This window comes from Hydractinia symbiolongicarpus, chromosome 1, assembly GCF_029227915.1.
Source record: "Hydractinia symbiolongicarpus strain clone_291-10 chromosome 1, HSymV2.1, whole genome shotgun sequence".
Classification (NCBI taxonomy): domain Eukaryota; kingdom Metazoa; phylum Cnidaria; class Hydrozoa; order Anthoathecata; family Hydractiniidae; genus Hydractinia; species Hydractinia symbiolongicarpus.
In genome coordinates this window covers 15,617,001-15,629,274 of record NC_079875.1, presented here as the reverse complement: position 1 = coordinate 15,629,274, position 12,274 = coordinate 15,617,001, and the positions used below count along the sequence as shown (strand labels likewise).

At 35.1% G+C, this 12,274-nt stretch overlaps 1 protein-coding gene across 1 annotated transcript in view; it reads left to right on the top strand.

Annotated features, from left to right (window-relative positions):
- Window positions 1-7,262: 7,262 nt before the first annotated feature.
- The window catches only part of LOC130642373 (uncharacterized), a 15,525-nt gene continuing 10,513 nt past the window's right edge, over window positions 7,263-12,274 (top strand). Inside the window, exons 1-4 of the mRNA XM_057449462.1 lie at window positions 7,263-10,159; window positions 10,586-10,789; window positions 11,689-11,760; window positions 12,019-12,091. Coding sequence (XP_057305445.1) covers window positions 8,375-10,159; window positions 10,586-10,789; window positions 11,689-11,760; window positions 12,019-12,091 — 2,134 coding nt within the window. The 5' untranslated portion in view covers window positions 7,263-8,374. The remainder of the gene's footprint in view (window positions 10,160-10,585; window positions 10,790-11,688; window positions 11,761-12,018; window positions 12,092-12,274) is intronic.

Here is a 12,274-nt window from a genome sequence, read left to right as displayed (position 1 = left end):
GCCGGAATTATTATAAAGTGCTACTAAAAACAAACAAGCTTGGGGAAGAGGTTGGTCTACTAGATCAATAAAATTCACAAAAATTCATACGTCATTTCAAGACAATTTTTTCACCTCGTGACGAACTTATAAATCATTTTCTATCATGGTAGGTATGCCTTTAGCGTGTCAATAAATAAGAGACTGGGGACGATGTCGATCTTTTAACTGCCATTGTTGAAGAGAACGGAATAAATTGTCCTACGAATCTTATGAATAAGTGAAACCTAGAAAACTTGTTTCGTTTAACCCTTGAGATTACGATGACCACGATAAGGCAACCTAACCTTAGCGACGACGAATTTGTATTCGCCATTAAAATCAAAAATCAACACATGTTTCAAAACTTCAAGTCGACACTTATCGTTTTTAAAACTCTCCCAGACCAGTATTTCAACACATACATCAGAATAAAAACAGAACATCTTTTCAATATGATTAGATATTTTTAGCAAGAAATTTCTCTAAAGAGAATCCTGGGGAAAAGCTACAAGTGTGTTTTATAAGAAGTATCATTCCATAAACTTGGTGTTTCGATTTTTTCCCGCTCCGCCACACATTGTGTTGTATTAAGGATGTGAAGTTCGTAATTATTTGAGAAATTGCAGCGCTGTTACTTCTGTAAGTCTAAATGAGAGATCATCTATAGAAGAGATCATCTATAGAGGGTTTAAGTTTTTTGGCGCCCAAGATTTTTTGGCCCCTAATTCAAAAGTTCTATCGTCGGCCCTGTATGTTAATGTAAACAACGGCTTAGTATGAACATGGATTACGAAGGAGTATATAAAGATGTTATCATAGAATTATAACGGCGCTATGTTGAGATAAAGGGATCAAGCAAAATTGCATCTGTCTGTATTTTTTGATAAATTTGATAAAACTAATGACACTTTCAGCAAAATACTTAGGTAAGATGGTTTACTATTGATGATTTATCTGATTTTGTTCATTATGGTGATTTTGTTCCTTTGCCGACTAAAAAGCAGTAGCAACAGCAGTAAAAACAACAACAAAACGGACAGTTGCGAATGACCAAACTATAATAAAGCAACAACATTTAAAGGGTTTTTTTTCACATCTTTTCACATGTTTTCTGTAGATTCTACTTGTATGCGCACCTCAACACATCAAACATCCGAGCTATGACAACATGCCCACTATTACTGCAGAATATAGAAACAAACTTCCGAAACGTCGGAAATGACACTCTCTACATCAATGTCGAAAGAAATCGAGTTACGTGACAATTCTGCACGGTATTACACACATCTGTTTTCCCTGTCCCCTGGTATTACACTCGTGCTCTAACAAAATGTCCTTTATGGTACTCTTAATATAAAAGAAAACTACTCCGAAACGGCGACACTACAATGTTGCGAAAAAATCTAGTTTCATGAGAAATTGAACGCCATTTTTTTTGCGTGCGCTATTACTGCGCATGCACAATAGGTGTCTGTGTTTTCCTTCCATTTGGTACTGAAATAGTCAATAACAAATTTCTACACAAAGAGATTCCCCCAACCTCGTCCCCAGGGTCTTGTGGCCCCTGAGCCGTTATTACGGAGTGGCCAACAATTTTCGCCGCTATCAACAAGGCAAAATACCCTGGGAACGAGGTTGAGATTGCCCCAACAAGTCGCTATGAGAACGCACGCATTTTGTACTTGTCATAACTAATTTATTAATTGTTCCAGCGGACGGTTAGGATTAGGTCTTTGCAGCTATAAATGAGATAAATTGTTGCTTATATCAACTTGGTTTCCTTTTCTAAATCTCAAAGTCCTTAACAGGTCTTAAAATTAGCTGGTAGACGGTTCTGAAGTGTTTTCGTTCTAATCTTTTCTAGTTTGCTTAACAAAAGTGAAAAAAGTTAAGGTCCAAAGAAAACACCAACATCATTACAGTCTACAACAACTCCGGTAAGTAATCAAATAATTTCTCTAGTGACAACAGTAATAATAATATGACTTTTGTGAGCTGTTAGACAGATGTTTGAGCGGAAATTTTATATGACACTTAATTGTACTATCTTTCTTGGATTATTAAGATTTTTGTACGCATGCGTAAAAATTTAGATAATAGTGTGAGACTGCTTATTGCTTTATAAGTTAATCTAAGCTATATAGTCCTTTGAATAATAGCCGTCGTCTGTGTGTCCGCGAAAGCCGCGTCCTGTTACGCAAACACGAAATGCGATACATAAAGGACGGGCGAACCCGTTGATTTTTTCACGGGCTAACGACTAGTCTCTTTAATAATAGCCGTCGTCTGTCTGTCTCTTCGCAAAATGGTGCCACAGTACCATAACGCGAAATTAGGTAAATAAAAGACAGGCGAACCCGTGGATTTATCCACGGGCCACTGACTTGTGTTCACTGAAAACGCAAAGCAATTCCATACCCATTTTAGATGATAAACAAGACCTTACCAGTTTGAATCGAAATCTGGTCCGCTTTTTATTCATTGCAGTTTACCGACAGTGCTAGTCCAAAATATTGTGCACATGAACGAGGCCAGGTAAACATGGATCTGTATTAGAATGAGATTTAAATATAAGAACTGAATTTGAATAAGGCGTATATTATTTTAACATCTGAAAAGGTTTTAGACTTTAACAGGGGATAACAAAAGGCAACTGCTGTTTCTTATAAAACTCTTAACAGCTCTTTATAGATTCTTGTATCACTTTGAAATCTTTGTTACCCTAAGCAACTCATTACCGTAAGGTAATCCTTCGTATTTTGTAGAAGATCTACATAGCATTTGTTCAATACCAAAAAAAAAACTTTAGTTGCGTTACTTAGTATGTGACCAAGGAACAGGGATTGAGATATAAACGCACTCAGCTAGAATGAAAAAAAGTTATGTAAAAAATGTATGTAGTACCCTCTTCCCCAGGGTTTTTTACAAGACGGCGAAAAATGTCAATGTATGTAGGTAGTTATTAAATCTATTAAAGCTGATCAGAGAGGATCTGAAGTTAAACCTTCGTCTTAAACGTAACACCGTTATTTTCGGATACAAAGCAAAAACGTACATTTAGTTGGGTATCTTAATAAAAATACACGCAGTCAACAAAAGTACGCCACTAGAACGCCATGTAAGCAGCAATAACATTGACACCAGCTTATAAAAAGCCATTAAAGTATACGCATTTAAACCGAAAAATATATAGTCATTTACATTTCTCCTTTTCTTATTGAATATAAAAAAAAATAATAACAATGGATAAATAATAATAACGCGATGTCATCTCAGCACGAATTTTACTATTATCCTCGTGTACTATAGAAAGGAAATAAAAAATACTAACCTCTGGAGATTATTAGACTGATAACAGAAAAAAAATTTGTAGATGGACTTGTTATTAGGGAGAGTGAACGGAATGTTTGTTTTAAATATAATATGATAAGCCCAGTTGAAGTTGTTGAGCCCAAGCTCTTGTTTGTATAAAAGACACACAAAAATTGAAAGTGGTCATTTTAAAACTCTTGCCTACTGCTACATGTTGAGATTCACTCAAGAGGTAGTAGAACAATAATGAAAAAAAGCAAAAACAAAACATGGATTAATAGCTACAAAAAATAGAAATAAAAGTGTTATAGTAAAGGCTAGCCTAACTATCTTTCTTCGAGGATATTAAAATCAGTTTCTCTCGCACATAAGATTAGCCGCGAGCAAATGTGTCACAGCAAAACCCTAAAATCAAACCCACCAATTAATGTAAAATAATTCTTCAGAGCAAACCGCGAATTCAAATCAACCAATAAGCATAAAGCGAATGTGATCACATCTTACCCTCTAAAAAATAGAGGACGTGTCATCATGTTTGCTTGGGTGAGTGAGACCTTTCTGTCTCAAAACATAAAAGAAGGTTTTCCCGATAATGATTACGTGAGCAAAGAATAATAGAAGTAACCAATCATAAAGCGGAGTAAGTATTCTGACCGCAGAAAATTTGTTTGCGACCCGGGATAATTGTTCCCACCTTAATTACTCCGATTTCCTGGTGGTAAAAAAATTATTCTTGTTCGGCTGGCTAACTGTGAGAGTACGTTTTTTTAAACTCAAACACATTCATACTGAAACACTTCATACCAATATGACACCAGTACACATAAAAGATTTACCCAAGAGGTAATCAGAACGAAAAAAATACAACAAAATATAAGAATAAATAGGTATAAAACATAGAAATAAAAAATGAATGCACTAAAGCTTCATATACTTTGTTCACGTAATTCATTTTATTCGTTTAGGGTACGTTTGTGACGTCAGATATTTCATAGCCACCCACTAAGCAACGGATTTAGAGTTGACCCACAAAAAAATGTATGCCCATACAAAATCTTCCATTCTTTCATACATATTGGCACAATTAGCTTATGTTATAATGACATGATCGAATCACGTACACGTTAATCCCGTTAACAAACTTACCATATGTTGATAAGTGGCGCACATCTTCAATGCGATTTGATGCGCTGAAATAGACAAGATTGGGCTTAATATCTTCTATAAATAAGTATAAATACATTCTTGTTCTCTAGTGTTTATTGTTTGTGCAATCTTGTTTTATGTTTTGGTTCGTTCGTTCGTTCGTTCGTTCGTTCGTTCGTTCGTTCGTTCGTTCGTTCGTTCGTTCGTTCGTTCGTTCGTTCGTTCGTTCGTTCGTTCGTTCGTTCGTTCGTTCGTTCGTTCGTTCGTTCGTTCGTTCGTTCGTTCGTTCGTTCGTTCGTTCGTTCGTTCGTTCGTTCGTTCGTTCGTTCGTTCGTTCGTTCGTTCGTTCGTTCGTTCGTTCGTTCGTTCGTTCGTTCGTTCGTTCGTTCGTTCGTTCGTTCGTTCGTTCGTTCGTTCGTTCGTTCGTTCGTTCGTTCGTTCGTTCGTTCGTTCGTTCGTTCGTTCGTTCGTTCGTTTGTTTATTTTGATAAAGCAACACCATGCGTTTGTTTGTTTTTTGTTTGTTTTGTTTGTTTGTTTATTTGTTTTTATTCCCTTTTTGTTGGCTAACTATCTTATCTTTGCTTCCTGGACATATTATAGCCACTTCTATATTGTTTTCGAAATATTCGAATATAAAGTATGAAAAAGAATCTATACGAACGGAGAATAAAACAAAACAAAAAAACGATAAATCCACCTGATAAAATCAATCCCTCTCCTAAAAATAAACATTTAATGCGTGACCGTAACATGATTGGTTTCAATTAAAACATCAATCAGTTCGTTTACAGTAAAGTGGTAGCAATTAATAACAAAATATGCAACGTAACCCCCTGAAGAATTATGAATAAGGCATTGCAATCTACGTAACTTTGTTGTTTAGAGATAATAATAAAGGAGGTATTAAGTCATTACAATGTATATTTTAATGTCTGAAAGTTTAACAAACTTTTTTATTAGAAGATCTAAACTTTGTTGTGTCATACATTGTACAGTTGTTATTCTAAAAGTTTATTTTGCGATGCTCAAAATGAGAAGAAATGAAGTCGCTTTTGAGCACGAGTTTATAATTAGCTCCCAATATTTTATACATTGTTAGAATTTTTGATTTAATTGCGTATGGTGCAAGATATTAAATTCGTTGTTTTGATAATACGTCCTGACAATTTTGCTTTACACAGATGTGTTTTTTACTGCCTTAACATGAAGGAATAGAGGGTTGTTCGTAAAGTTTTAAAAGTTTGATTTGTCGTCCAAACAACAAGGAAGAGTTGCTGAGTTATTCTGTTAGTTGACGCACAGACTGGAAGAATAATACCATTTGTTACATGGTATTGACAATGTTGTTGTAGTTGTTGTTGTTGTTGTTTTTGCTATTGTGATTGTTGTTGTTGTTGCTGATGTTGTTATTATTGTTATCTGCTTTTCCAAGTTTACTGGCGATTGGGTTTTTAATATGTGTGTTTACAGAGCTGGAATGTTATGATTTGTATTGATCATTTGATTCTGCATATAGATATGTACTATCCATCTCACCTATTTCTCTTTCCCTATTTTTCCAGGCTTATTCTTTACCGATAAACTCCTATAAGAGGTATTACTGTTTTTTTTTTTGCTATAGTTCATACACACACTAATTAGACTTCTCATTTTATTTGTTAACATTTTTCTTTCACATAACTTACATATGATGTCACTGTCTCGCAATTTAAGCGTCGTCATTCTAAACATTTTTATCAATGTTGTATGTTAAGATATGAGCAACAGAAAAGCTTTTTACAGAGAACATCTGGCAGATACACCTAGCAATAGAAATGTATTATATATATAGTACATTTCTATTACTAGGTGTATCTGCCAGATCTTCTCTGTAAAAAGCTTCTCTGTTGCTCATATCTTAACATACAACATTGATCAAAATGTTTAGAATGACGACGCTTAAATGCTGGCAATCTTTATCAGCAAACTTTGGCATTGTGAAAGTAGGTTTGACAACAGTTGTCTCATGAATGCTAAAGTTCACCTTTTAAAGCCTCTATTTATGGTGGTAAAAATATAAGACATTTTAGACATTTATTTCGTAAAGATTTTCCCATAATTCTTAAGACAAATTGCGGGAATTTTTGCATTGTGGTAATCTGGAAAATCTGACGTAAAGGAAATCACGAATATTGGCCTTCTAATTTGATTCGCACAAAGATAACAATCTCTCCTAGTGAGTAAAAGTTTCCTTTTATGCTGAAAAGGAAGGATAAGGTATCACTGGATTGATTTTGAGTGACAGCTTCGTAAGTTTTTTTTGATATTACGACCACAAGTAGTGATTTTTAAAAAAGCACTATTTATTGCATGAAAGGTAAATATGTCGGAGGCGTGATTTGATAATCAGGGGTAACTAATGGTGCTGAAGTAAATTTAACTTCAATTAAGGAAATAGTCAAGTATAGCATATTGGATTGGTGACACTACCACAAAACATTGATACTTTAACTTTGGGTGTTTAGGAATTTTTCTGTTGGAGTAGCTAACTCTCTTTGTTGATGAAACAACAGCTTTAAAAAATCAGCTTTTAATTTCTACAAAAAAATATAAATAATCTTTAAACATGATAAACTTTGTAAAATTAAATTATTTGCATTTATATATATATATATATGTGTGTATTTATATATGTCCGGCTGGGCATTTTTTCTTTTTTTTCTATTACTACCGGTGCGCTGTGACTTTAAAATATAGACTAAAAAGCAACTTAGCGAGTTATCCGGTTTAATTTATTAGTTAAGTGAGCTAATTTTCGTGGTTAGTGATGTAATAAAAAGACCATCACTTTTAATTTGATCTGCATCAGCAATTATCCACCGGTGTTACTATGGCAATGCGTATCTACACGCGATCATTTCATGAACGGTCATATTAACGAAGATAATATTAAATTTGAGGTACTTTTTGTCGTTGTTGTTGTTTAGTATTTTGTTTATGGCTAGTAAGGACATGGATAGTTTTACATGTCAATTTATTGATACTTTTTTTTCATATATACTTGCTGGTTTTTTAATTCAGGGTATTCAGCTCTGTAAACAAACTTAATGTGGGATAGGTACGGAACAAATTAAGGGACATTTATAAGCAAGACGATCGATAGTATAAATAAGATATTAGGTTAAAATCGTAGAGTTTTTTTACGAGGATGATTGGTCTATTTCTTTAAAAAAGCAAAGGCAAGCGAAGGCAGTTGTAAAAGATGACTGCAAAGGCTAAGAAAGTGGCACAAAAACAACCAATGAAACTAGATTTATGTGCATCTAAACAAAATTTTACTCAGACGTTGTAGTTAGGGAAGTAGAAGGGCTGTGTTGAGACTAAAAGAAACCATGTTGTCTACAAAGGTGTTTGATTCTGTGCTACAGTCTTCATTGGGTTTACTAAAACAAATACTGATTAAAAATGCTTAATAAATGTCCTTAACCAATTTTCCAATAAAGTTGAAAGAAGCAGAGTCGTAGCTGACACTCAAATGCTCTTTTTTCAGAAAGACAAGGGGGAATTTTGAGATTCTACCCTTTTAGTTTGGGTAAAAACGCTTCTTTTGCACAAGTCTGTTTCACTTTTAACCACGATCCACAAAAATGCTTTGTGGGACGTGAATCTCCCCCCCAGGCCCCTATGGCTCTGCGTATAGTTATTTCCTGGCATTTTCTGGCTGTAGAAAAAATAGCATCTCCTCTTTATTTTGTTTGTTATCTGTGAATGTCACACTGTCATTACTTGTTTGGACATAAGAAGGTAGCTTACTTTCTTTGTTTTACCGTTACTTTTGTCAAATTATCCATGTTTTTTTTCTAAGTAGGCATCCCAAAAATTAAACAACAATCGCTAAACATGTTCCGTGTAAATGATACCTTACCAAGAATACAGTGATAGAAGCATGATGTACACTTTGCTGTTTTTTGAAATTGTGAATATTCTCCTGTGCATGACAATTTCTTCCGAAGATTTGAACAAGCGCACGATCTTTGGAGCTTCAGATATTGGAGCTGTGTGCAACGATGGTACTCCTGGAATATATTATCTCCATCATAAAAAGGATAGTTTAAAATGGATAATCTATGTTGAAGGTGGTGGAGGTTGCTCGAGTACTAAAGAGTGTGAAGAAAGGTATAAAAGGACTCCATACTTCATGAGCTCAAAGAGTTATCCTGATAGAATTCAAACAAGGAGTTTAATGTCGACCGAAATATATGCTGACTACAGCAAAATTATTATACCATATTGTAGTAGCGACTTATGGCTCGGGAATAGTTCTCAAAGAAATAACAAACTAGCAAACTCAACAAATGTGACTCCTTATCTTTTTCGTGGAGCAGTTATATTCGAATCTGTGATTAACGAAGCAATAGCTATTGGCTTAAACAAGTCAACCTACGTGACGATAGCGGGGACCAGTGCTGGAGGTATTGGAGCTATAAATCATATAAAACAGTTGCAGATAAAACTAAAAAATACACAACTTTCAATTATTTTAGATTCATCATGGTTTCTAAACTTTGATCATTACTTTAGCAGTAGGTCCAATACCGTATTTTTAAAACAATCTGGTATAGCGAGACATACTAGCTGTCGAGATGTTCGTTGGAGTTATCCATGTTGTTTTTCAGTTTCTTGCTTGCTTAGCCAGTCGTACATACCAACGAGTGTAGAGATACTGGTTATTTCAAGCAAATACGATGTTTACATCCTATTTGACCGTCTTTTGTCACGTGATCGCACTTCTAATTATGCAAATATATTTAAAACAAAAGAAATTTTAACACGTGTGCATGCATACGGTGGGCACATGTTACATTCTCTCGAAATCGTGCAATCGTATCCGAACTTTCACTATCTCCTATTGTCGTGCTTTCAACATGGCTACATTGCATCATCGTCACTATGGGAAACCGTATACAACGCTAAAATTGAACTAAATTTCGATTCCATACACTTTGAACACACTGTTTCAGATGACAATCTAAAGCTAATCTCAGTAAAGGGTCAGTCTCTTGAAAACGTCGTACTAAAATGGCATGATATTTTACAGAACAAAACTAATAAAAGCAGAGATGCAATTTCTAACTTGCGTATAACAGACAGTTGCTCACATGCTCAATGTAATCCAACCTGTCCCCAGGTTATCCATTTCAACATATACAAATCTGGTTGGAAGAATTGGAAACGAATTTTATTAATTTTTATCATATTGTTTATATTTGCTGGTTGCTTAGTAACAAAAATAGCCTGGATGATACAACATCACCAATTAAAGACCACTCAAGCCTTGTATTTATGTTCGAATTACGACAGTGTAGAAGGGTTGGATAAAATTAAATGTTTGCCCACATGCCCACCGCATAGCAGTGTTGGCATCTCTTGCACCATGTTGGAATATGACATAGTTAACCAATCACAGGCCGAGATTATCGGTACATTGAAACGAGCAGAACCTGCCATGCGACAGAGGAGACTTTCTCTGACGCATATAAGACGAAAGAGTTTTCATTCACCCGGTAAAAAAATTATTAGCGGCATTACAGCGTACTTTAATCCAGGTCAACTTGTTGCGATTATGGGTCCCAGTGGGTCAGGAAAAACAACTTTGTTGGATTTGTTAACAGCAAGAAAACATAACAAGGAAGCAGAGGTTTGGAAGAAATTTGTATCTGTTCCTACTAAGGGGACGGCTAAATATGGCCACTTAAGCATGGTGTCTGTCTGTGTCTTGTTGCTCCAGCAAAATATTGACTTCTCTTTTTTTATAAGCAGCAAAATAGCCTAGTTTTCTATGTGTGTTCCACTAGCAAAAAAGGAAGATATAAACATATGGTAAACAAGTTAGTTATTCTAAACAAGCTCTTTTATTTTTTGATCAACGTACACTTACTGCCTAAGCATGCCTCCATAGCGAAACATCTCGCACAACAGCCGTTCCAAATATCTTCTACATCAAAAAACACAATTTCTACTTCGAAATATAGATCATCATAGAGAAGAGGTGAATAAAACAGACAATACCTCGTGTTTTATGATTAGATAGATCAAAAGCTAGTTTGAATTTCACTTTTTACAGGATAACATTTTTATCAACGGGTTGCCCGCGGAAGAAACGCGGGATTGGTTTATAAAGAATAGCGGTTACGTTCTGCAGTTAGCAACACCCTACCACGAGGAACTTACAGTTCGACAAAACTTAACATACACAGCTATGATGAGGTTACCCATGAAGATGAAAGTGCAGGATAAAATGTGGAGGGTTGAACAGGTGCTTGGGCAGGTAAATCTTTTATTTTATTTTAAATTTATTTCTTCGTCTTTAGATAAGATAATGTATATTGCGCTAAAAGAATAAAAAAGATATATGATTTAAATCACCATATCATCAATCCCGTTTGTGGGGCTATCTGAAGTCTATACCTCCTTTATTGATACCCGTTCCCGTATTTTGTGTGTTCAAAACAGCCGTGCGCATTTTTATTCCAAGAAAGCCCCTGCAGAGTAATACATTACGCTGACGGACAAACCCGTGGACCTTCACCCTAGTTAATGTCTGGTTTTGTTAAAACGTGAAAAGATGTGATAAAACTGGGAGATTTTTGACAAATTTTTAAATCATTCTAAAGTGATATCCATATTTTCATATTATACTAAAATCCAAACATACTGACACAAAAGAATTTTAAACTTTCTACCTGATTATCGATCAATTTAAACTTTGCGTTGTCAAATGCTCTGATATTTGCCATGACCTGAAAAACGTTACCAGTTTGAATGATAAATAACTTTACAACGACCAGTACATAAAAAAAACAAGTAAGAATGTTGAAATGGAAAACGCTAAATCGCAAATTAATTTTCTTCGATCAAGTGTTGTCCCTAAATGCTCTTGTTCTTTAATTGATTGGTCAATATCGGGAAATTCCTCTTAATCAATACCAAATCTTTAGGGTACATGGTTTTACTCACGCATAGAAACAAGATGGTCAATGACTTACGTTGGTGATGTAAGACTGACCACGCTTGCAACACAAGACACTTTGTGTTCACTGGCAGATTTAATTTCAACATTCCATAGTATAAATTGTTTGCGTCTAAAATTTTGTTAAAAGTACTGAAAATATCTCAAAGGTTAATCAACTTCTATGTCTTAACAGACATCCACGTATTATTTTACAGTGCGGTTTATTTGACGTAGCTGATGTTGTGGTGGGCGGTAACGACGGAGGTGGCGGTTTGAGTGGAGGTCAGGTATGATATGGCTTTGTAAAACTACATTATAAACACTATTGTCCGGACAAAACAGGTTTCTTCTTACTTAAGTGGTGTGCACAACGCAATCATGTTTTGTGTTCACATAACAACAGCACTAAACAAACATGGCAGCAATGTTGTGAAGTTAATCTGTTTCGTCGTTGGTCTTCGCTCACAACTGCGTCCTTATGACCTGTAAAAAAGTCAGCGGACCCTGGGAATAAATTTATCCCCTCAATGCAATCTTATCTTTAGAAAAGAAGATTATGTATCGCATTGCAGTTGTTGGATCTACCAAGTGTAATTTTTCTTGACGAACCAACTTCAGGTAATTAAACAAATAATTTATCTGTTTTCTTTGTATTGGCAGGTCTCTTTGCCCCAATTATACCTTGATGGCTATATGACTCCGGCCCTCGCAAGATTAAATATCAGGGTTAGACGCAATCGCGGAAAGTTAAAAATTATACTATATAGCTTTGTTGCAAAACCGGTCGATGTTGACTTAAGG